Source organism: Amphibalanus amphitrite, unplaced genomic scaffold (assembly GCF_019059575.1).
Source record: "Amphibalanus amphitrite isolate SeventyFive unplaced genomic scaffold, NRLGWU_Aamphi_draft 000092F_arrow, whole genome shotgun sequence".
NCBI classification, from domain to species: Eukaryota; Metazoa; Arthropoda; class Thecostraca; order Balanomorpha; family Balanidae; genus Amphibalanus; species Amphibalanus amphitrite.
The window spans coordinates 1,104,540-1,130,914 of NW_024881588.1; the positions used below are offsets into that span (position 1 = coordinate 1,104,540).

Here is a 26,375-nt window from a genome sequence, read left to right on the forward strand (position 1 = left end):
ACAGCATTCAGTAGTTAATGCAAATCTCCTCGGCTTCGCAGAAAACAAAATACATAAAAGATAATTCAGAATATCCTTCAGCAGGGCTGCATTTATTGTGCACATTCCACAATGAAAATCATCATCCGTCTCCATGCATTTATTAATGCATTTGTTGGAACCCATCTCACTAAGCAATCACATCACACATCAAGCAAGTAAGCACAAAACGCACCGTTGCAAACCAGCCAAGAGATGAATCGCAAAAATAAGTAGGTAAGTGTCCAACACATAGAGCCAAACACGCTCTTGAACGCTTTCAATTGAAACAACAAAGGCAATTACCCTCTTCAACAGAAGCCAATTCACAAAAATAATTCCACGCGCTGCCCGTAGCCAATTACCCGTAACTCACGTAAGAGCAAGGCCGTACCGTACCCTCGTATAGGCGTAAGAGTATATCTAAGCGTATGTGACCCATAATTCAGGTGAGCTGACTGACGATCCAGTCGATGTAGGCCGACACCTTGGTGTAGAGGCCGGGAAACTCGGGGTTGCCACAGCCCACGCCGGTGGAGACCACACCCACTAGCTGGTAGGTACCGCTCCCCTCATCCTGCGGAGCGCTCAGTACCATCAGCGGGCCGCCCGAGTCGCCGCGGCACGCGTCGCGCGGCTCACCGTCCCGGCTCTCGGCGCACACCTTGGTGCCCTGGAAGCCGCCCGGGAAGCGGCGCTCGAACTGCGGCACGCGCCGGTAGGCGGTCTCACAGACGGCCGGGTCGGTGACGCGCAGCGGCGCCTCCTGCAGCACGTCCGGTGAGTCGCCGTTGAACTCGAGCAGGCCCCAGCCGGCCACGGCCGCGTCCTGTCCCAGGTGGTCGGTGCCGGCCGGCGGCAGGCAGATGGGCTGCACCGAGTCCGTCAGCTCCACCGGCGCCGCCAGCCGCACCACGGCCAGGTCGTTCTGCGCGCCCGCGTACTGCGGGTGGCGCACGATGCGGGAGACGTTCCGCTGCTGGTGCTGCACCTCGTCCGGCAGCGTCAGGTCGTGGTCGGCGATGCGCGCGCCCACGGTGCCGGCCTCCTCAGGTTGCAGGCAGTGGGCGGCCGTGAGCACGTGCCGGTCGGTGATGAGGGTGCCGCCGCAGAACCAGTCGCCCAGCCCGGCGTCCGTCCAGCGGCCGAACAGCACCATCCAGGGCCAGCGGTGGACCGGCCGGCCGCCCGGCTGCAGTTCGATCAGCTCCACCGGGTCCCCGCCGACCACCAGTGTATGAGACTGACCAGGTCGGACTGCTTCCGCCTCAAACTTTGTCACGGTTCCTCTGCGGCTAGCCAGGCGCACGCGGCGATTTTCGGCTGGTTCCCGTCTGGTCCTTTGTTCGCCGCATTGCTGCGGCAGCACGGAGGGCGGCCTTTCGGTGACCTGACCTTCACCGTCGCAGCAAATGAGCGGAAGCCTACCGGAGAAACCGCAGAGCGCCGGCCTCTTCCGCAGAATGTCCTCCCGGGTCCTGATGGTGGCACAGTCACGGATGCTGACGCACTGCTGAGTTCCCGAGCATCGGGAACCAAAGTTGAAAGGCTGAAAGAATGATGATGATCCTACACCAGGTGCCGGGCGACGGCCGGGGGCAATGTCAGGAAGGTTGCCCACTGAAGGCTTGAAGAGGTCTGGAAAGAAGCCTGGTGATGGTCTGACGAGACTGGGAAGTTGACCCACCGACGGTCTGACGAAGGACGCTGGCTGCTCCACAGGCGACAGAAGGGCGGACAGATCGGCGTCCGAGAGATCAACTATCAATGCGTCAGCAGACGATTGTGCCGCCGTGGGCCCGACCTGTACGGCCACTGTCGCAAAGGCCACGAGAAGAAAGACACGGTTCTCCATGTTGCTGCGGCGGCCGCGGTGGCACGACTGACGCCGCCGAGAGAGCAGGGGCTCTTCAAATCCTCCCCACTGCCCTCTGACGACTTATGAACGTCACATTGAACGTCTTTAGCAGTAGCGTACAAGCGAATGGGGCTTTCCAGACGCCGCCGGCGGTGCATACCGGACATAAACGTCGCCCAGTTCAGATCGTAGCTGGAAATCCCCGCTCACCGCCCGGCCGGCAGGTATTGTCAGCCGACGTCACCCATACGTCACCCAAATAACCATTACGTTAACCATACGTCACCCAGGCATACCGGTTTTGACACTGTACATACAGACAGGGCCTCATTGCTGCTCTACAGACATTGATATGCGACATTGCACGGAATAAAACCTTGTTCTCGTAAAGCGAGCAGGTGATGCGCGGCTTGTGTGGATTATGGTATTGAAAGGGTTACAGGATCACGTAAGTTACATAGTGCCAGGTATACAGGAATTTTAAGAGCATTAGTTATATATAATCCAGAGGTTCAAAACGTCATTTGCAGCTGAAGATTCCCCAGCAGGCCTCTTCCATGTTTCTAAAAATGAAATGATTGTTTTTCCAAGCTGATCGGCTTCATGGAATTTTGTTTGACCAATAACACAGGGAAATCCCCACCTCTAATCCCCTTCGACTCATCCACGGATCAACACACAGCCGGTGTCATATACAGTAGATATATTGAAATGTATGGGTCGTAGCACCATCGCACAATGCACATCATCACCACTCCAAGAATATCGTAAGAGCTAACCAAGCACGTCGATCCCAAGTGAAACCGGCCGCGGTCACGGCCGCGGCCGAGTAGACGGTAGAAAGGTAGAGCGGCCCCACAGATATACCACGCAGGACGCGAGCGTATACTACGCAGGACGCGAGCGTATACCACGCAGGACGCGAGCGTATACCACGAAGGACGCGAGCGAGAAGGCCGGATAGCCCACATGCAAAGAGAGAGCACCACACCAGTAAAGCTGCTCCACCGAATGTCCAGTCAGTTTGTCCGTTCGCCTCTCCAACCATTTGCTCGCATGCCCGTCCGTCCGTTCATATGTCCGCCCGTCTGTCCGTTCGCACGTTTGCTCGTTCGCACGTACGCCCGTCTGTCCGTTTGTAAGTCCGCCCGTCTGTCCGTTTGTAAGTCCGCCCGTCCGTCTATCCGTCCGTCCGTACGTCCTTCTCATCACTGTCTCGTCTGTTCTTCGCAGGACTAGAGCTGATGTCCGCGACTCTCGCACCACCAGTATACGCCGTTTGTACATACACAAACATAGGAAAGACGTCATGTGTGCGTACGGATAGTCTCCGCCATGGTGTGGGATCAGGAGAGGAGGTAACTGGACTGGAGTGGAGCGGGCTGAACCGGCTGCTTGTGCTGCGGCTCTGCGTCCTAACCGACGCATACCGGGGTAGCTTTTGGTTTGCTGCTGTAAGGCAGTAGCTAAAAATCACTTTAATTTAATGTTGAAGCTCAGATTTGCAGGAAGGACTAAGGGGAGTTTGCAGTATTTGTGATCAACTCAGCAACGCCAATTTTGAGCAATCGGATTGCTGTGTTCCGACTGCTACCATTCTTCGTGTATCACTACCGAATGCAGGTTTACGGTAGAAGCAGTAGCTACAAGGCAGTGTCAGATGGCCATTGGCCCACTGACCGGGCGGGATAGTCAGCGCATAAAGAGCTTAACTTTTGAAGAAAACCTAATAGAAAATGAATCCCTGGTCTATTTACCTATCATGGGCTTAGTAATTAAATTAGTTACTTACACAGCCCAAGGACAAGCATAGAGTGGCTGGATTGGCAAAAAGCGTTACAGGGTCATGATTGGATGCAACTGGATCAACATTGTAATGATTGCATTGGTCTATGAGAAACAGAGGAAAAGGAAAGCACCCATATCAGCTAGGAGGTACTATGAAATCAAAGTTGCAGCGTATGCAGCAATATACGCTGCAAACACAACATACGTGTGAAATGCAGCCAAAGCCTCGTCATCACATACCACTCGAGCGTGACTGTGCTGTTCCATTTCACCCGAACTAGGGAGATCTACGGTAGGTTCCGCCGCTCACTCTCACACCCCTTCCATCTGATGAACTACAGACCCGGTCAGCACAGCGCGCCACCCCACATAACCACGGCTAACTCTAACTAAGTCAGGGCAATCAATGATGCAAAATGTATACAATCCACATCGAATTCAGGACACTTGTGAGTGGTCCAAATGTAAGATGGAGCAATAGCCTTGACTGAACATACTTTGTGGCAAGTCGTTGTCAGCACAGTTTAATTATCACAATTGCATATTTAGAATTGTTGATGATTGCTACCTACGCCACGATAAAGTGAAGGATGTAAAAGTGTAGCAATTTCTACACACCAAAACATACCACCGATTGAGCTTAGCTAACTAATTTCACATCGTATCGAGAACTAGAAATGAAACGCACATCCAGAAAGTGCTCTGCGGCACCGCGTTGTCGCGTGTAACAAATCACACCGCCTCAGAAATGACACCCTCCGGCACTCGGTAACACTCGGATTCACACTCCTTGATAGAACGGCACAGCGGGACCGCCATAGCAACATCGAAACCCTGTTCTTTGAAACAAAATAAGCACGGACTAGCGCTAGCACTGCGGACTGGTGAGGGAGACAGGCCGAGGCCGAGCTCAGCCGAGCTGGCTCCCTGCCACAGACCCTCGCATAGCTAAGGAGAAGAGTAACCACGCCGTATGTACACGCCAATTCGTTGAAAAGCGGAAAAGTCGGCCCCGAAGCTGACCCTAGAACCCACTACGCGGCACATACAAACGGGAACAATAAAACACCGAAATACACCAAACGAACACAAACTGAATGTGAACACCGATGAGGCAGTTTAGAAAAGCTACTCGGGATCAATGACGAAGCACGCACCAGGACTCGGGAGCAAAGACCAAACACTCACCACGAGGGTACCACCAGACTAGCAAAGAAGGCGACCGACTCCACTGGCCCAACACCAAACCAACTAACTCTAATCAACCGCACCGACTGGGCACCAGAGGGCCGCCCCGCACCGAGCGCGTGTTATGATCGCCGTTAGCTTGGTCTCCGTTCCCACAAGTAGCACACGGTGCAATGTATTGCACACCTCCCAATAAACCCGAAGTAAGTCTGCTATGCTCGGGGCATTTCTCCTCTCACATATCTGCACAGAACGCCACCCCCTGTCGGCATATAGCCATTACATCAGCAATGGTTCACTGCGAGCACAATGTCATCAAGTTGAATCATCGAATTGTTAAACCAAGTAAATTCTCGACGAGCAAATAAAAGCTTGACAATGAACATTTTCATGCATCGCCATAAAGTTATGATTGTTAATATCTACTAAAAATGCTCCTTGCTCCCTGCCGTGCCTGATTTTGGCGCACCTGCCGTAACCCCGTGTTCCCCGACTAGCCAGATAGTTCCGCTGCTGAGCCGGACTCCGCCTGTTTTGCGACAGACAGTCCGACTCCCGGCACAGCCACAGCTGCCGACTAGCTTCCTTCGATGTATCGTCATTGAGCCGAGACTTACTCCAAAACAAACTGGCCAAATAAGTACCTCGAGCGAACTGAGGCCACCCGCAGCGAGCAGATACCGACTGACGCCTCAGGGGTGCTGCCCTCCTGAGGACGCGACCAGCGGCCCAGACCTATGCCGCTGGGTGAGGGACGCCAGCGCGTGCCGCCGCTGACCGGGCCCAGATTCCCAGCAGCCAGGGACGCCAGGGTACCGGAGTCCCCAGCACGCCGGGCCGGGCCGGTCGGCGACCCGACTCGTCGCCGCGCCGCGCCGCAGACCGCCAAGTGCGCCGAATAACTGAAGCCGTACACGCGACACACAGGAGAGTAGATCAGTGGCCGGCGCCGTCCGCCGTCCAGCGGCGGTCCGGCCGCCGCGCCCGACCAGCGCCAACACTCTAGCCTAGCACCAAAAATAAGGCCAACCGTAAGGCGCTTATCAACGATGAATATATGTATGCAGAGAGGTGCCGCCAGGGAGGCTGCCCGAGCGTCCTGGGGCGACGCCGCATCGACCACAGCGCCGCCTAGCGGTCAGAAGAGAAGCTAAGCTTCACCTCACCGCCGAAAGATGACGCGCGCGTTCATATGTTGACCAGGTTTCGGTAGAACTTGTCGACGAAGCCGGACAGGTTGAGCACCTCGCCGACACCGACCCGGCCGTCCATCGAGATGAAGGTCTGCAGGTTGTTCGTCGACCCACCTGGAAAGCAGGAAAAACAATAACAGTAACGGAAACAGTGGACCGTAAAATAACAGCTGACGGTGACGACCTGGGTGACCTGGCACCACTTGAATGCCTCGCGACGAGCGTCTCGAAAGGTCAGCGCTCAATTAACAGTCGTCCGCAGTAGGTACCATCAAAATGTCGGGGTCGCGATGGCGAGGAACACCCCCTTGAATTAGCATAAACTAGCCTGTCAGCTACTGAAACAAAGCCCACGTGGACAATAGGGGTAAGGCGGTCAGATGGGGCTAACTTTGCTAATCGCCAGAATATGCAGCCTGGAGGAGTCCTTGGGATGCCTAAGAGAGTCGGTACAAATCAGATGGTAGACAATGGGTGCATGAAAGCCTATTCGCCAGCGGAATAGCTGCTTCACTAAGAAGTAAGAATGACGGTGCCATAAAACACCACCGTGTTGATAAAAAACGCAACAATCAAGAAAACATCTCTTCAAATTTTAAACAAAGCTTATCGCATAACCACTATCACCGAACCCAAAATACCGTCTGAAAACAGCAATCAGCGTGTACGATGCGAGCGTTGTGTCACTAAGATAGGGGAAGGTCAGGTGCGGTGGACAGATAGCTGATGTGTCCCACCACGCACTGGGCCCTGGCGCCCAGCCGGTGGGTCACCGCGGTCGATCAACATCAGGAACCAGGTCAACCGTTCCCCAGGGACAGCACTGCGGTCACCGCTATCGGGGTCCGCAGCCGCGACTGCGACATCCGGTCATCATGGTTCGTATATCCAGTATCCACTGCTGGCATATTTTGTCTGAATATTTAATGTTAGTGTTGAATATGTTATTGCATTGCAGCTGCGTAGTTATGAACCAGTCATGAGCGAAATTTCACAGCTATTTGTAACAACCCGTGACCTCCCCGTCACATCGGACACTTGACGCCGCCGGTGACAGTGTTGGTGACAGTGTTGCCCCCCCCCCCCCCCGGTGACAGTGTTGGGCCCCGGGGACAACACCGAGCACATCGCCATAGGGTGTTCGTAAAAACGACCGCCACCACGACCGCGACGTCAGGCTATCGTGTCTATAGTTGGCTGGGTATGTCTGATTTAATGTCCAAAGTGCATGCATGCACATTGCACAATCCACTGATCCACTGAAGCAGTGTAATCATGAACCATCCTTGAGCCTGATTACACCATCAAACTGCCATTCCCGCGCCATCAGCCACCTGTCGTCGGGCCCCGACCGCCGTTACGGTGCCATTCTGTCCGCGTGTTGGACGCCACCAGTGCACACCTGCACACCTGTTAGAGTCGGCACATCAACTATTCACGGGCTCGTTCGGCGCCAGTGACAGTGGAGCTGTCGATCGGCGGCGGTGTTACACGGCCGGCACGGCTCTAGCCTCTAAGGGCACCATCCGAACTGCATGGTAGCTGCCGGCCGGCAGCGCAGTGGCGACAGGACTCGACGAAATGTCAGAAAAATCGGATAGGCAAGTCTGGCAGGCGGAGTTGGACAGGAGCAGGCAGATACAGGGTGACACAAAAAAAAAACGGTCATCACCAAATTTCGAATAACTTCGGAAGTTTTATTCAGATCATCACCAAACTTCGGCCACTTAAGGTCACACCTATGTAGCATGCATCCACCAAGTTTCAAGTCTTCACTACGAATACTTTTAGTACAGTGTGTGTTTTACTGACGTTCCACAATGTGCTCCAGGTGAGCGCCACGGCGCTGCAGGGCGTAGGCACACTTGCATCCGGCTGGCAAAGTTGTCGATAACCCGATGGCTGTGCATTTTACAGAATGCAATGGCCTCTGGAGACAGTGCTCAGGGGGTGTGCTACCCCTGAAACGTTATTCTTATCGGGTTATCGGCAACTTTGCCCGCCGGATGCAGGTGTGCCTACGCCCTGCAGCGCCGGGGCGCTCACCTGGAGCACATTGTGGAGCGTCCGTAAAACACACACTGTACTAAAAGTATTCGTAGTGAAAACTTGAAACTTGGTGGATGTCTGCTACATAGGTGTGACCTAAAGTGGCCGAAGTTTGGTGATGATCTGAATAAAACTTCCGAAGTTATTCGAATTTTGGTGATGACCGTTTTTTTTTTGTGTCACCCTGTAAATGGAAGGTGGCGGTCAACAAGAGGTGACTGCGCAACGGTCCTGATATACGGCATCCATACATCGCACAGTTCTCACCCAGTCCACAGTCGATTGCTCTGCTGATAAACTGAACTGCGACGCGATGTCTATCATTCAGTACCAAGGACTCTAAAATCGGTCCCGAGTGATCACTGAAGGCGATTTATGCCTCGATAGTTAAACCTTAAACGAAAATCAGAAATCACCATGTTGTCTGTGACCCCTGACACGCATTCATGCCTCCCAGACGCGCCGTGTGTCCCCGGTCCGGAACTCAGACACCATTACAGTGCCGCCCGTGAGCCGCAGGGCTGACTCCGACCGGACCACCACCGTGACACACAAGTAGGCCGCACTGCGGCACGGGTCCGTCAGAAGGGGGGAGGGGTGTCACACCGTCTCCAGGGGGGGGGGGGCGTGCCGTGACCGGCGGTCCCGACAGGGGATAGCCAGCAGCTCCAGACAGCACGGGAAGACACGCTGCAGTCACGGACTGAGCCGACAAATACCACAAAACATAGCAAACGGATGGGACGGGCGGCCAGACGGCTCAGGTCACGGCCGCAGCACTCAGACAGCTTAGGAGATTGAGGACATAGGATGGCACGGAAGCGGCTAAAGTATCCAAAATATTCTACCTAGGACTACCTTTCAATTCTTATTGTGCCTCAACTCAACACATACTCCCAGAACTCTGTCCTGCGTTCTTGATCAGGTGTCGCATTTCGACCAATTTCCGTTAGTCCCGCCCTGCCTTCCCTCCTCCCCGCTTACTGCCCTGCTCCACCTGCCCTCATTCCCTGTCCAGTCGTGTCCTGTCCGCTGCCCTGTCCTATCCTGTCTCCGTCGGTGACCGTCAGCCCAGCAGTCTGCGTGGGGTGGCGTGCCCCCGCGCCGTGTCCCGCCTCCTGCCCTGATTAGATGACCGGCACCGCGGCCCCCGTCCGACCCCACCGGCCCACCGCCCGGCATAGAGCGACAACGACGGCAAACATTTCATTCCGAACGTCCGGCACGCCACAAAGGCATTTTGATTTAGAGCTCCCACTGGCCGTAAGTCTTGGCAATTGGTAGCGTAACAAAGCTGGCGAGTCGTGACGGCGTCAATTTAAACATGAGCTGCGGTGGCAGCCCGCGCGTCAACATGAGTGCCAGGCCGGCGCCGCGCAGTCGGGCCCACACGGCTGACGACACATTAGCGGCGAAAACGAGGAGCGGATGTCCTTAGGCTGCAGAATGAAATTATTTAATACAGCTTCTTGTAAAGAAAATAAAAAGGAACGCTGACGCAAGAACAAGATGTCATGCCCAGCCAATCCTTTGTTTAGTTTATCCAACTATTACAATCTGGTACAGCTTCTTTCCGGGACCGCAAACGGGGTAGCGCGCGGCGGCTTTACATAACGTCTCGTGCAGAGCGGCACACGGCACTAACAGCCGTCTTCACCGCGCCGCGTGCCGTCCGCGGCGCCAGCGTTATAGGCGTTAATTAGCCGGCATTAGGCGGTCATGTGAGCCAGCCCTTCTGGCCTGCCGATGAGCCCCGCGCACGGGCGGCGACGCGCAAAGAGGCGGGTGGCGAGCTGAAAGGACTGAGGCGGGGCGTCGCGAAGGGGGAATGGGGGGGGGGGGGCAGAACCCGCTCACAGGGGCTATGGGAGGTGAGCGTCAGCCGTTTGACAGCTTGATATACAATGACATGGTTCGATGGTGAGCTGCCTGCCGCTGTGACAGAGTTTCTCTCCCCACGTTCACTGAACTCAACTGTGAAGCAATGCTGCAGTCAAACCATCGTTACAGTGAGGAGTGCATTGCAACACACTGCCAGCCCCTAGAGGCCCGGTGTGTTATGAAATGAAGCAATGGTATGAAATGAGCTAGACTTTGAAGTGATCCCGGGTGTATATTATCCGCGTACTTGCACTGCCACTTTGATCATATTAAATATTAGTGCTCAACGCATATCAGTTTTGAAGTCAAACTCCTTGGAACGTTCCCGAGCCTTCATTCACGCGATAAGTGGGGCCACGCTGCCAAGACCAGGCACGGACCGCTCACATCCAGCCTTCCACATACTTCACTCGGCCCTTTACAAGGTCCTTAATCATTCAATTAAGCGCCGCGTGCCTCAGTCACGTGTCGCCGCCGCGGTGTCGGTGGCTCCACCCGCGCACCGGCTCGGTCGGTGTCGGTGTGCGCCCGCTCACCAGTCGGTCAATACCCGGTGGCCGGCGGCAGCGGGCCGTGTGTCCAGTTTGATACACTGCCATCCCGGACGGGCGCGCCCGCCGCCCTCACGCCATAGGTCAGGCAACAGGCGACACGCCACGGTGCCACAGCCATCCGTCATGTTCGACACTGCACGGGGTAGCAACAGCAGCGCTGTATGTACGCGCCCTGAGCCAGACGAGCCTGGCGGCAGTGCGGGAACAGGTGGGAAATGGATGCCGAGCTCCGCAGCATACATCATAGCCCGCAGACAGCTTCAGTGATGGAAGAGGTCACTTTTTAGGTAGATATTGCTGTAGCTGGCAACAACTGGTACTGTCTAAATGAACATCAACACAGCTTATTTAGTTGATCACCAGGGACGACCTATCAGAAATGTTGACCTAGCTTTCAAAGGTTCAATTTAAATATTTTCGGCATATCCAACACAAGCTAAAGGTGAAGTGCATCCCACATGAGCCGTTAAGAGGAAGCTGATACTCGAACGTTCTTTTATAGCGGGGGATTGCAGTGCAATAAATTCCCGTCGGCGATCCCCGAAGACTTTGCTAATTCCGCCCAGACTTCCGATTAAGCGCTATTTTCGATGCTTGCATCAGGGCGCAAATTCTAAAGTTCACGGTGTTTCTTTGCTCATCAGTTCCTCCCTCCCTCCCCCTCCCCGTGTCCCCTGCGGGTGATCCGAGGTCGTGGTTGGTAAATCATGTGGGTCGTAATTTGGCCAGGGTCAGGTCAGGGAAAACGGGACAGGGAAGCACAACACAGCATACCAACGTTACCGACAGTTGCGGGTACAATGCAACCGCGACCTCAACTTTAACAAAGGCAGGGCAATCACTAAATAATGAATATCGTTATGTCTGTGACTATGACTCCGACGAACCATGACGAAACATACCCCTGTGGCCATGACTGACTGGCTGAAGCGGAGTCAATGGGTTCGGCGGCGGCGGCTCCCTGGTGTGTGGCGACGCTATTGCTATCGACAGGGTCAGCGGGCACGATATCGGCGGAAGTGTTACGGTGCATGGCGGGGCTGTTAGACGCCACACGTCAGGTGAACGTCGGTTCAGGGTGATGTGGGGTGCAGTTGATGACGGTGAATGATGTACGTGACGCAGGTGATGGTGGGGTGATGTTTAGTTTGATGAGGTTTGGGTGTTGCAGGGCGATGCAAGGCTCTGTAGAACTTTGTAGGGTGTAGAGTGATGCGAGTGACGATGGAAAATAGTAGCTTATGTTGAGAAGCGTTATGACCCGTTGTTACGATCCGTCTGGTGATGTAGGCTGTACAGCAGCGCTGGCTGAAAATCTCTAACGTCAGGTGACGTTCACTGACGCTGACTGACGCTGACTGACGTGCTCACCGGGGGTGCTGATGGGCGGGTACGGAGGCGGCGGCGACGCCCAGACGCCGCCCTCTCGCTTCATGTGTGACCGGTCCGAGGCGAACGTACTGAGGAACTCCGTGGCCGGCACCACCCGGAAGAACCTGCGGACAGGGCGGGGCGCCGTCAGAGCTGCAGACATAAGGAGTAGACACAGAGAGCACACAGTACTGACGGCGGAGGAACTCTGCCACCGGCACCACCCGGAAGAACCTGACGGACAGGGCGAGGGCGCCGGTCAGAGTTATGCACATTGCACATATGACAGGGCATAAGTCACACAGTGCTTGACCGGCACCACCCGGAAGGGCTTGTGGGACACGGACAGGGCGTCGCGCGGTCAGAGCTGCACACATGACACAATATCACACACACACACTGAGGACTGACGGATACCAAGTTGTCGGACAGAGCGCGGCAAGGTCAGAGGCTGCACTTATGACACGGTAGCAGACACACGGAGACACAGTAGGGTTACGCTGGAAGGCGAGGTACAGGTGTGGGTGCTGAAGGGCGCATAATCGCTGAAAGTAACGTGACAAGCGCAATAGCGTGACACACATATAACTGGTTTAACGGGCATACAGCCATGTAATGTTTGTGACCCTTGACATGTTTATATGTCAGCACTACACTATGACAAATGTGGGTGGCGACGAACAACTATAAAAGAATTGGAAACGAAAGGGCCATAAACATAAAGTAACAACCAAACTGTTTTGCCCACGCGAAACCTAACAGTCACACAGGTAAAACAAACATGAGGTTTATCACCAACGATGACGATCTCCAATCACATAACGAGTTCAGAGACCAGTCACCAGTAAACATCCGTTCATCATAAGCAGAAAACCGTCGAGGCAGTAGTCAATTGTCAGTCATCGCTCGTTCGTCATCTGAGTTGTCTTTCGCCCGTCTTCTGGGTCGTCTTTCGTCTTTCGTTTCGTCCCTCGTCCACAGTCACTATCCGGCCTCGTTTTCCGTTCCAAAGTGAGTCGCGACTCGACGGCCCAGCGTCCGGTCGTCCCGGCGCACACTGGTCGGAAACGCCCTCACGAGAGGCCACGGGCGATTCCGGAGTTTCGGATTATTTTTTATATAGATCGATTTGAAATTGATCAAATTATTATACTTCGGCCAAAAAAACTAATCCGGGTGACCAAAATTAACTGTAATCAGCCCCCGAAGATGGGGTATCCCAGAACTCGGAAACTGACGCGGAGCAAGAGGTTTCTTGAGCCGGATATTCAGAGTCTTATTGCTGATAGATACCAAATTGAATTCCGACATATTATGCATCAAAATGTTCCTTATGAAGCTGCCGACTGGTCAGTGCAAATTTTTTTGTATACTTTTTCCCTAACTAAGATTTACTGTAGCTTTTTTATGAAGGCTCTCCTACAGTGATTCTGGAATATAACTGCAAAGTTTAGGTAAGGAAACAACAGGTAGTCCCATCTAGTTCCACTCTGATTTTTTGTGAGATGAAGCAGGATTTAAATTTACACCAGGGCAACATAAAAGCTAACTGCGCATATTTGCGCAAAATTTGCAGGAGCCGCTATTCCTACCCAACTACCGCCCGCCCCGCCCCAGTTTCGGCTCGGCCGCCGCGCCCGGCTTACGCTGACCTGTGTGGCCGGCACGCATCCATGCGTAGTTGACTGGTCATTAAGAGCAGATGCGTTTGAGTTTATGAATTTTGTGAAAAGCGCGTTTTATGTATGCATTTATGTATGTATTGACATCAAAAGCCTTCCACGTATTGCGTGGCGATTACGGCTTGCATTTAGAGAGCCTTGCTATTGGCAACCATCACTCGGCTGAAGAAAGTGGAAATTGAAACCTTCGTGAATATAAGACGCTGCAAATATAGGACACCTGTCACTGACGTCGGGTTACCTTGGGCCGTCTTTTTACATTAGATCACAATTCCGGTATTTAACCCTGGCCGGACCGATTGGTTTTCTATATTGACCGGGGAGGGTTGGTACAACTCCCTCGCCGTTTCGCCTCTAATTGAGCTAGAGCCTCGCGGAAAAAAGAGCTTGTGTGCCGTTATAAGACGCAACAATTAGGTACTCCCCGATTTTAAGGTCTTTATAGGTCAGCCACTAGCCAGTGACATCTTAGGTCAGGTAAGTGCCACAAGGCACGGGCTCAGTTTTAGGTTAATTAATTTGCCAAAAATGGCCGCACTGCCGCGATTTTGGCATCATCGTGTTTGTCTAGCTCAGGCGCGTTGAATGCTATACTTGGTGTTCGGGTGAAGTCAACTTAACCCTCGCGGGCCCGGGGGGGGGGCGTTTTTCGCCCCCCCCCCCCTGGCGAATATTTGCGATAGCTCCCGAATGCTTAGGGATAGGAAAGCGAAACTTTCAGTACCTTTTCTCCCATCAATTTGACATCTTCTGAAGCAAAAAAATTTGGACCTATCCCCTTGATGACGTCACAAGGTCCATTTTCTTAGACCCCTGCACGGCAAACTTCGGCGTCACAGACGCAAACTTGAAATAGCTGCTAAAAATAGAGTTTTAGAGATAAAGACAAATTACGAGCACGGTTGTGTATAGCGTTTGACCTAGAGAAAAATAGAAAAATAGTTTTGGTGACCTGAGGTCAGAGGTCAGGTCAACGACCCCGAAATGTGGTTTTAGTTTTTCGCAAATAACTTCGACAAAAATGGTCCTAGAGCTACGGCAGTGGTACCATCGCATTCGCCTTGTCAAGCCGCGTCGAATGATATATATTTTGTTCGGAAAAGGTCAAATTTTATGCTGACCCCATGTGACCTCGAATGACCTCTGGTTGACCTTGACACATGAAAGGTCGTTTATGATGGATTTGTATCCGCTGATCACGAATCTGGCATCTATTTTCCTCTCAGCCTTCATTTAGAGCTTCCGGATGGCAAAATTGTCTTATTTATTATAACTAACTTGAATTAGTGAAATAGCCTCTAGCAGGGATACTCTTCTGTGACCTTGACCTTTGAGCAGCCTTGTTTCGTTAGATGAACCACAAATAGGGAACTGATAAGCCTCAAAACATTTCAAAACATCTTGGAAGTTAGCACGCAAGATGTGCGAAAAAGTGCCAAGTTTGAGGTCAATTTTGAGCGTGACCCTGACCTTGACCTTTGATTTTGAGCACAGTTTCGGAATCCTCAGATTCTCTTCTTTCGTTTGACACCCAATTTTGCCCGTTTGATGCAGCCTGCCGTCCTCTAGAAGGCTTACTTCAAGATCACTTCACATGTGCCGGTTTTTGCCTTTGACCTTGACCTCTGACCTTGAAAATTGACCTGAGGTCAAAAATTTTAGGTGCTTTAGAATCGTCTCGTAAGGACCTTTCGTTTGGTATCGCTTTTGTTTCCGTACCTCCCTTATTTACGGAGTTAGACAGGGGGGGCGAAAAACGCCCCCCCCCGGGCTGCGGTGGTTGGGATTACCCCCCCCCCCCCGGGCCCGGCCGGGTCAAGGTGTTAACCTCGGGTCAAGGTCAGGTCGGAGCCCCTCAGGTCACGAAAATGGTTGAAGGAGGTCAAATCGCATATCATTCGATTCGGCAGGTCTTCTTGAGTCCAATGGTGGTTTTCCCGACTCTCTAGCTCCATCTGATCAGGAGTTATTGACGAAAAACTTATATGGCCTTAGTGACGTCATAAATGACGTCACGCAAAGTCAACAATGCTTAAGTGAAGCACTGGACCTTGCAAGGACTGCATGAAACCATTCCCGGTGCCCGAATAGCAGCTCCCAATTTCCCTTGTTGACTTAAAGTGGTGCTAGATCCTGTATTATACTCAATTATGACGTCATAACTTAACAGATTCACGTCATATATTTAGTGCTTGACATCCAAATGATAGCTTACATATGACAGAGAAGGTATGCAAAGTTTTATGAAATTTGCTTCACTAGTTGTGGAATAACAAGCAAAAAGACTTTTGCGGAAAGGCCGCTGGCCTCTCGCTGGAGCGTTTCCGACCAGTGTGCGGCGGGGCGCCCCGCGGTGACGGCCATTTCGACGTGGACCACTCTCGCCGGCCGTCGGCGGTCAGTCCGTGACCTTCACCCCCCCCCCCCCGGTACCCCCTTCAGCCGTCCACCCGGCCCCGTCCGTCCGAGGCGACTGGCCGCGACGTCCGGAACAGACGCATCAATTTTGCACGCCGCTGGCCAAACAGAGCGGGCGGCGGGGCGGCCTCCCTCCGGTGACCGGTGGGCACAGTCCGGTCAGCCAGTGCAGCGGGGCGCCCGACAAACTGGGTCAGCATAACACTGAGCGGCCCCAGCTGGCGCCCTGGACACCGAGCTCGAGCTGTTGGAAGTAGGGGTATTTCGTCTGTAGGAAAAGTGTCGTTTTTCATTGAGGGTGTCTCCGTGGAGTCCTAGCACTGACGTCTGTCCAGCATTAACGCTAAAGCAGCGCTCGGTGACTTGGTTGAGTCATTTGTTTACCTTTCCGCTTGTACAGCACTAATTACTGGGCTCTTCTGTCCAAGCACTTCCCTCACTTTACTCAGAATTCAACTCAACTTCCACACAAACTCCTGTGTTGGTTGTGCACGCCAAAGGTGTCTCCCATTGAGTGATGTTTTCATCATGTAACATTCAGCACGGCTGGGGCGTTCAGCGCCAACTTGTACCAACAACAGACCGAGCCGTCTTTGAAACTCCGGGGGCGTAGCGAAAACAGCCGTCGCCGGTTGGCAAACAGGCCACCCGGCGCTACCAGAGACGTCGGTCCTTCCGTCTAACCCGTTTCAGTCTCCCTTTGTTCTGTCGTGATAGCAAAGTAAGACTATCCGCTCCTGCCGTATGCGAGCTCGTTCGGTACCGGTTTTTGTTATCATTAATTGACGATACCAGCCTCCTATCAACGATCACTGCTCAGCTACCTTTTAGTCCATGAAACAAAACACGTTCATCGCAAAGATTCATAGGCTTTCCACCATCGCTTGGTTTCGTTGGCGCCTATACAATGCGTCACCCACCACACATTTAGGCCTTTTAAATATGTAACAACTGCCATGATTGCTACCGTTTAATACAGCAACTACGAACGAGGTGCTACTGCTTGCTTTTGCAGTTGCACCTCCGCGACTGCTTCTCGTACCACAGAGGCATCATCCCACCGACATAAGCTACTGAAGCCGGACAAGAGACCTGCACCTCGCCCCCGCGTCCCCGCTCCCCTGCACGTCGCCGCCGGTCAAATCACTAAATGGCGCGTGTCAGTGACGACCACAGCTTTACGGAACGGTAAGTAAGCTGTCTTACCACGCCACAAATCCACGCGACTTTGCAGCGAGTATGCCTGTCAAGTGAAGGCCGTGACGGGGCGTCATTCGCCGGCGGCAGCGGCAGGCGATGACGCCAGCCTGTGTCCGATGACGCCACCGCCGCGCTCGGCCCAGCGACGACCAGCGGGGTGCCGCCGACACTCACTTACCGCTGGACCAAAATACACGGTCACTCTGGAGCTAATGGCTGAATTTACGGTAGCCAGGGCGAAAATGTGGCAGTTTTGGCTAAGTACCTCAGCTAAATGGATAACAACGTTCGTGCACGGCGGTAGACCAGAGAAGCAGCTAATGGTGGGGAAAATCAGCTAGGATCAATAATACAGCTGCAGCAAATAGCGCAGTTTAACTACGCACTAAGCGTACAAATCCATTGGCGTCTCAGAGGGCCTTTCATTTTTTTTTTTGCCTTGCGATAGTTCTTAATATTCACATTGAGGAACAGTCATCTGCCATAGTAAAATCCTCCAAACGTTGAACGTGATTATTGATCATTGATCACCCAGCTGAAAGCCTTTTGTCCGTAGCATGCTATTGCTATGCGACCACTGCCACTATCAGTCTCTGCCAGGATTCAGCAGGGACGCCAAGAGCTTCCTACCAGCTCTCCCGTCTGCCAGGTGAAAGATACAACGTTATCCCGACAGAGCTACTGAGGAAGTCATCGGTATTCTCTAAGCTCATGCGACCCATGGCCTTCAGCGCCAGCCCACGCCTGCGGCAAGGTTAGAGATCAAGGCTGACGCCTACAACAGCCCTCTCCCTATCGACATCCAGGACCCCGCCGGGACTCGCAGCCCCCTGACGGTACCCAGCCCTGCCCCCACCCGCAGCCCCGTCACGCCCCCCCCCCCCCCCCCCGCTGCCACAGCCCCGCCGCGGCGGCCACAGGCAGCATCGCGTGGTGGTATGGCTACTTGTAATTATTCCGAGTCGACATAAACGGCGCCCACGGCGGCCGTCCGTCCCATCGACCCGACGGCGTACACGTGCGGGGCGCACACTACCGACAGCACACGACAGCCACCGCACACACGGACAGCACACAGGGACCGCACAGAGCACACACGGACAGCACATGGGGACCCGACAGCGCACACGTGCGGGGCGCACACGCCGACCGCAGACAAAGCGCACGTGCAAAACACTGGGCGTGCAAACACCACGCTCACTGCACGGCACGGAGAGATTTTCCTCTTAGAGCGCGCGCAGTACCTACTGTCCCCACAATCACATCTCATGCATGCATTCATATGTTACAGGGAGTTTGAGAAATCTGTGAGTTTGCAAACTCCCTAGGGAGTTTGCAAACTCCCTGACCCATCAGTGAGTTTGCAAATTCACTAGGGAGTTTGCAAACTCACTGACCGGTCAGGGAGTTTGAGAAATTCTAGAGCGATTGGGACAAATAAAAACAAGTGTGCAGAATGTGGGTGGCACACGTGCCGTTCGTGATGTTAAAACAAAGGCGGCTAGTTGTATGGCCTATTTAACAGTCGCACGCTGACAAAAAGCCTACAGATCATATGCACACCATACTTTTGATTTTAAATTGTTCAGTGATCTAGCCCAAACATGCAGCGCCGCTTTATTTAGTCATACATTTATTTAGTTCACGGCCCAATTGTATCCGTTCCACAAAAGTGTGGCTATTCAAGAGTCAGGCTCAATATATCAAAGTAGAAACAGCTCAGTTGGTCATTTATGCTAAAGCATATAAGGCATACGTGTGGAATACTTGTGTGGAACGGATCTATAATTGGGACGTGAACTAAGTATGACTAAATGAAGCGGCGGTACATGTTTGGGCTAGATCACTGAACAGTTTAAAATGTTAAGCAGGTATTTATGAAGTGCATATGATCTGCAGGCTTTTTGTTAGCGTGTGACTGTTAAATAGGCCTTACAACTAGCAACCTTTGTTTTAACCTCACGGACGGCACGTATGACACCCACATGCTGCACACTTGTTTTTATTCGTCCCAATCGCTCTGGAATTTCTCAAACTCCCTGACGGGTCAGTGAGTTTGCAAACTCCCTAGTAAATTTGCAAACTCACTGATGGGTCAGGGAGTTTGCAAACTCCCTAGGGAGTTTGCAAACTCACAGATTTCTCAAACTCCCTGTAACACATACATATTAACTACATATATACATAAACATTATATATAGGACGCAAGTACACGGACTGTGAAGTGCGAATTCAATGGTAGCGGTATCATGCGCCAGATCGCTCTTTGGCACGAGCCTATAACTTAATCGGTGAATTATACACTGATACACTGATCGCTACCGTGACAAATATCTTAGGTACTTCTGCCTAAAATGTAAGAAAAATAGAACGAAAAAAAACTGTCGAGAGTGGATGTCATCCAGCTTTCTAGGAATCTCGACCACTACCTACACTAACAAAATACCAACAAGCATTGCTGTCTAAATATTTGGCCAGTGAATGGCGCCACAATCCTTGCAACGCGAATTCCAGTTACACGTAAATCGTCTATCATAACATAGGATTTCAAGAAACAACAGAAGATACAGCGCCCACTAGGTCATGCGACAAGACCAGCTATGCATCACTAACCGAGTTTGCACGCCGAGGGCGACAGTACCGTTTCCCTCACTCAATGTTTGTGGATTATTAAGATGATCATCAGCACGCGTGGCGTATGACTACTACTAATGGCTCATTGAATGGCCCACTGCCTGGCCGCCGCCGGCAAGAAATAGCCGCTGGCTGTTTGTTGGTCGCCGAGACCCGTGTGAATGCGAGCGGACCGCGCAGTCAGGTGACCAGGAAACAAGCGAACAGCTATTCAGTCCAGGGCTGCGGAGTCTGAGTCGGAGTCGGAGTCGGAGTCGGTCGGGGTCGACAGTTCTGCCCGGCCAAAATCTTACTGACTCCGATTCCGGAGTCGCAGTTAACGCTGCATGGCTCAACGTCATGCACTGCATCTGTTTACTTGACGATACTGCACTCGAAATTGAATTTTGTCGAAAAAAAAATTCTGTTTTGAGGAACGTTTTCAGAGAAAGAAGCAGAAGAGGGTGAATGTCCCAGAACCTGCTTTTTAAATCTGCATGTTATTTTTAATGCATATTTGCAACGCAACGCAACGCCTTTGGAACGCACAAGGAATCGTTTCAGGCAAGATAAAAACATCTCCATTATGAACTTCAATATCATGATAAGGGTATCAATAGAACCGTCCGGAGTCGGAGTCGGAGTTAGAGTCTGAGTCGGAGTCAATTTTTGAAGCCGGCACGGGTGGAGAATTGTGCTGGACTGGGGGTGCTCGAGCTCTCCCAATTCCACGCCGGCCACGCCGGCTTGGCTTTGGAGCCGCGGCCGGGCGGCGCGGGTCAAGGTCACCGCTAGGCGGCGGCGGATTTGCTGCGCCCGAGCACCCCCAGCTGGTCACAATTCTCCACCTATGGAAGCCGGAGTCGGAGTCGGAGTCTCGGAGTCACCCTAATATCCATCGACTCCGCAGCTCTGGTTCAGTCAGTGTCCCAGTCCCAGTGGATTGTTCTGGGGTGCTGGTGCGGAGTACACGCATTTAGGACCGTTGTCAAAGGAATGGGCAGGCGACAGTTGTACGAAGTGATTCATGCATAATCAAAGACGTCAGTATGCGGTAGGTAATAAGTATATATGAATACAGCATATCCAATCCATACCTACACGCCTCCAGGCTCAAACCTAAATAAATTTCCTCCACATTAAAGACGATATTTTTCCTCCACATTAAAGACGATATCGCGTATTCATCTCAGCACTGGAAGTGAGATTAGTAAATGGCCGATAAAATAGCGCTACAGTGAAGATAAGTTTGGTAATATATTTCAGAATAAGGAATCGATAATAAAACCAGCGAATGGCGATCGCCTGCGCCCACCGCAGCGGAACCGGTAGGCGGTAGCCTGCGGTCCTGCAGCCGGTCATGTCGACCCAGCCGTCCCTGAAGGCGCCGGCCCCACTCGCCACGCCGCACTGCTAATGACCTCAGGAGGGGGCGCCGGGAGGGGGACGGGGGGGGGGGCGCGGCCATGGCGCAGCGGTCGTTAGACACGGGAAACAGCCAACGTCGCAGGACACACATGAACAAAACAACCAACTCGGCAGTAAATACCGACCAACGGCGATGTTTTGAGCTTCAGCTTGAACGGCTTGAATTATACCGTGCCGGAAATTCGTGTGTCTATTCTCTCCAAATAACAAGCTCGGCAGTCGGTTTGTTGTCGTTTCCTGAGGCACCATACGCTGCAGTGAGGAAGTCATCACAGGGCCTCTGCCGGCGGCACTCTCCGCGGGGCACCATCCGCCGAGGGGGCACGGAGGAGGGGGGGGGGGGGCACTGCTGCAGGCAAAACAACATCGGGTCGGCGGCCGCAATACGTCAGTGGCGCTCGGCGGCTGTCCCAGCCACCCGGTAGTCGGTGGCCGGTCGGCCGCAGCAGCTCACCTGCGGCAGCGCGGCCCCCCGAGGCCGGCCACCGTCCGAGCGGCAAATGGAAGCCAACCGGTCAGCGGGCACGGAAACCAGCTAATTAATAGGTAGCCCACCTACGGGAGGAGTGGTTCGAAAGGCAAAAATAGGGCCGAAGAAGCGGAGAACCGAAAAAGACATTACAGTTGTCAGCGAATAGCATCAAGATGGCAAATCGCTAAGAACGCTTTGATTATAGAACCGTGCGAGAATCGCAACGTTTTCTGTATTCTGCAAACTATTCACAGCCGTATCCTGACCCATTTCATCCACGTCCAGTAGCCCAGTTCTCTTGCAGGCTGCCCACTGTGCGATGTATCTGCACTGCAGTCACACTGGCAGAGCGATTTGCAGGCCGCTGGGCGGTCGGCCAGCGCCGGCACTGTGGCGGATTCTTCAGAAAAGCCTCCGAACGCCCCAATAGACGTCCCAAACAATGCATAAAATCACCAGAGCTTCCGAGCGCTACGAAGCTTGACAGCCCAGCTGAGGATATTACTAAATCGACGAAATCTGTCGGATTCTCAGTACCGCTACGACCCATGGTCTATCGAAAACCCGCGGCTGGCAACCACTGCCGATTCCAATCTGGTCTTTGTTTTACGAGTCGTACTAGGTCAGCATGCATAAAGCTCCTTTGAATCTGGAAGCTGGAATACTCTGCAGTCTGCATGTAGACAAGGCTAGATCATAATTCGCAAGGATCCAGAAAGCACGTCACTCTGAGCGTTTGCATTATACATACATCCGTGCATACCCATCTGTGACTGAAGAGAGATGTTCTCGCTAAAAATATACTGTTTTACGCAACCCCTCCTGCGGATGAGTCGACCAGAAGCGCGGCAGTAGGTATACTCGTAAGTTAAGTAGGTTGTGGCAGACGTGTGTCCGAACATAGTGCAGAGCCCCGCTGCCTGGCCTGCTGGCTGGATCAAGCTATCGGGTTAATGCTGCCCTGTTTGCATACTACGGTCCACTTCATGCAAAGTGCATCACCAGCGACTCTATCGCCGTCCGGCTAATGACGGCAGCTATCTATGCCGTTTATCTTAACTGCAGCATAAAAACGTGCGGCCGCCGGAATATAGACAGGGCCTTTGGAACACGACGGTACGGCACGACAGAGGTTCCTTGAAAAGCCGCTCATTTAGCCAGAAAGTGGAACAAAGGAAATCGGAAAGCAAATGACGTGGAACACGAAGCCCCTGACAAACAGCACAAAACTCACGAGCGCTTTGTGAAGAAGAGTCCGGATTTAACAAAAATCAATGGTTGAACCCCACATATATTACATCCTGGCTTGCCTTCATCATCTACGCCTCTCATTCCACAGCACAGCCGTCACCTGCAATACTTATCCAAACATAGCTGTTGTTTGACTTCCAATTGCTCTGGTAATACCGCCTATCGGAGGGGTTCCTGACGACCTAATCAGTGGTGGGTGGTAACACCCCAGAAACATGATCTCAGTGATCCAAACCAATGACCTGACCAATAGCAAACACCATTACGTGTATTTGACCCATCACTACCGCTAACCTGTAGCATCCACGACCTTCAGCCTCAGGTCGCGGGTAATGAAACTATATGGCAGCTTGATATTGTGGTCTCTTCCACAAATAGCCTTCGTTGTGAAATATAAGTGACCTGAGGACCCTTGACCTGACCTCGGCCATCTCACCGCCGGCTACCTGTCGTAACCGTGACCTCCGATCTATGATCCGTGACCTGCCCCCACAACCCATCGTCGTGCCCGTGACCAGTCGTGCCCGTGACCTCCGATCTGTGACCTGTGACCTGACCTCCCCTGGTCACCAGCAGTGATCCACCGCGCCGGTCGGTGACCCACCTGTGGTGTTCCGGATGTAGGATCTGGTCGGTGCGGAAAGTCTCCGTGACGTATTTGTGGAAGTAGGTGGGGAACGGCAGTTCAGAGTCCATGTCGTACACCAGACACCGAGAGTCCGGCTGGTACATGAAGATCACGTGGTAGTCCTGTAACGACATATAGACCGCGGTCAGTTCCATAAGACAGTCAGACGACGATCACGTGGTAGTCCTGTTATGAGAGGCAGGTCACGGTAAATCCCACAGCGCAGTGAAGACACAACAAGTATGTGTCCAAAAATCACACGACTGAGTGTTGTGCGATGCAAAGATGTGTAGGGGTGAAGGCAAATGTATAGGAAGTGTAAATAAGAGAGTGTAAACAAAGTCGGTAGTTTCTGCACGCCAGTACCTATGTGGTAACCACGTGTGTCGCCGGCCGGCACGGGAGTTCCCGGCGCAGACCGATTCGCGCGCCAACTTGTGACGTCGCTACCCCGCCCCGGCGCTGGGGGGCGGCCCAGGACGTGTCTGTTCGTGAACTTTGTCCCATCACGATGCGACCGCGTGCCTGCGGCCTACAGCACCACACCTACCCAACATGTGACGAGCAATATCGGTTACACTTATGAATTCTACATTCCACCCAAAAATGCATTCTCTGATGCCTCTAGCTCCTGCTTTTATTTACAGTATAGGGCTCTGAGCCAGCTCATGCTGCTTAGCCCTGTTCCCCCTGTCAGTCATATCTTTACCTATCGATTCGCAGGTCAAAAACATCGAAATTTGCTCTAACAGCCGCCTCTGTCGACCGTCCCAGTACAAACACGTCTTGGACAATCCACAGCGGCAGGAGGCGTCGTCGGCCGTTTACCGTCGAGTGCCGTACCTCCCCCGGCCCCGCCCTCCCCGGGGGCACAGTGTCCGGCCGGCCGCGCGCGTCCCGCCGGCCCGGCCGGGCTGATTTATTCGCTGCAACTCGCCGCGGCCGGCGCCGACGGGGGCCGTTTGCACAGACACATAAACAGGCTGTGTGCGAACGACGGTGCAACGTCGTAAACGGCGCTGCGGGAACGGCGGTGCACGGCCGTAAACGGGAGCTGCATCGGCCATGGCGCGTCGGCCGCTCGGTCACTGGGACAACGAACAGACGGCTGGAGGATACCGGCGCGGCCACCGACACCGCACCGCACCTACCCGCTCCAGAACTGACCAGGGACTGGGACTGAGACTCCCACTAGCCCAACCCATGGCCCAACCCAAACCCGGCCAAAAATTCATGCTATATTACTTCGCCCTTTACTCGACATGGATGAGCGAAATGGAGCCAGCCAGCTTGACCCGTCCTTGACCCCGACCAGCGTCCGCCCATGACTGGCCTGACATGCAGTCAAACTGGCTCTGCGTGTCCGCTGCACTCGTCCCTCCTCAAAGAAGCTCTCTGACTTAGCATGCCCCCCCCCCCCCCCTCGAACACACACCCAAACGCTGATCTGAATCAAACTGGACGAGTCACTCCACTTTACGTGCCTACGTCGATACTACAGGCTTCCTTGGTTGTATGTCTGGCATTACCCCATAACTCCGAACTCAAAGCTGTACCTACACTAAGACGTAATTTATCACTCAGTTCGCCCATACCTTTCAAACCGTCAGTGAGGCGGACGGCGCACTGAAGTATAGATGGGAGAAGGAGCGTTCAACAATCAATCTTTTGAAAACGTCTAGAAAATGGACCGGCGGCTGTTATTCACGCCACCACAGCGCGGCATCGGGAAGGTATTCGCACCGTCCTCCGCCGGTTTCAGTGGGCGCACTCCACAGAGTACTCCAGACCGTCTGGGACGCGGAAGGCGGAAATTATCTCAGGAGACCGAACAGTTCGCAGATTGACTCGGAATAGGAAAGTCGGTCAGTCGAGGAGTTCGGGGTAATGGTCGTAGAGCACAGAGAGACTGATGTCAGAAAGTTCAAAGCTCTTCCTGTACCTGCGACAATATTCAACCAAAAATGGCGACCTTCAATGGAACTCAGATTTTCCTTAAAGATATTCCATGAGTAATCGATCGCTAAAAGCTCATTCACCAATCACTGTCGCTACAAATTACTGGAAGTGGTTCGTAGGCGTCTTGTTGCACTTATTTCAGCGGACGACACAAATCCCTAGTTTATAGAGCCGGTAGTTTTTTGATCGTTGAGTTCGCATTAAGCGTGTTTGGCAGCGAAGTTGAGCCATAAAGCCATCCTCGGGTGAGCCATTATGTCCACAGTCGATTACGTTGACAACTGGCACTTACAGCAATGGGCAGGCAGCGCTGGTCGCCGCGAGCGCCCGCCACCCGCGCCCCTATCAGGCCTCTGTCAACAATGTCATGGATGACACGGGTCGATACAGGCGCGGCCGCACCTCCGCCTCTCTCGGTCAACACCCTCCGCCGCCGTCCGGCCCGCCCCAGCGCCGGCCATGGCCGATCGGCCGTCCGGCCGCAGACGGCGGCAAGCAGGCAGCCTGATTGCCCCCTCCCCGCTCATCAGCGCCGCGGCACTGCCAGCTGGCGACGGCACGCCACGCCGCGGAGCCGCAGTGGCCGACAGGTAGCCGGTGACCCGCGGTGGCCGCTTCCGGGAACCACCACAGCCGGAGGTCACTCCGCTCCCTCCACTCGCCAACGGCGGCGGCGGCGGTGGGGAGGTGGGCCAGTGCCGCGCACCGAGCCATCGACCCGCCGACGGACGAACGACGCACCGCCGCCGCAGCTGACCCCGCGCCAGCGACCGGACACCGCGGGGGCACCGGAGTGGAGTGCAATGGAGGTAAACACCGGCAAT

The 26,375-nt window shown here is 53.5% G+C and overlaps 1 protein-coding gene across 6 annotated transcripts in view; it reads right to left on the bottom strand.

Annotated features, from left to right (window-relative positions):
• Positions 1 to 73: 73 nt before the first annotated feature.
• Positions 74 to 26,375, bottom strand: part of LOC122380133 (protein N-terminal glutamine amidohydrolase-like) — a 32,366-nt gene continuing 6,064 nt past the window's right edge. For 5 of the 6 annotated variants that reach the window (XM_043362975.1, XM_043362979.1, XM_043362978.1 and 2 more), the window contains exons 4-6: positions 23,569 to 23,714; positions 11,901 to 12,025; positions 2,563 to 6,159 (exon numbers count right to left, since the gene is read on the bottom strand). In XM_043362975.1, the coding sequence (XP_043218910.1) occupies positions 6,041 to 6,159; positions 11,901 to 12,025; positions 23,569 to 23,714 (390 nt within the window). In that variant the 3' untranslated portion in view covers positions 2,563 to 6,040. Of the gene's footprint in view, positions 6,160 to 11,900; positions 12,026 to 23,568; positions 23,715 to 26,375 lie in introns of all 6 variants that reach the window. The other variant, XM_043362974.1, reaches the window with a different exon arrangement.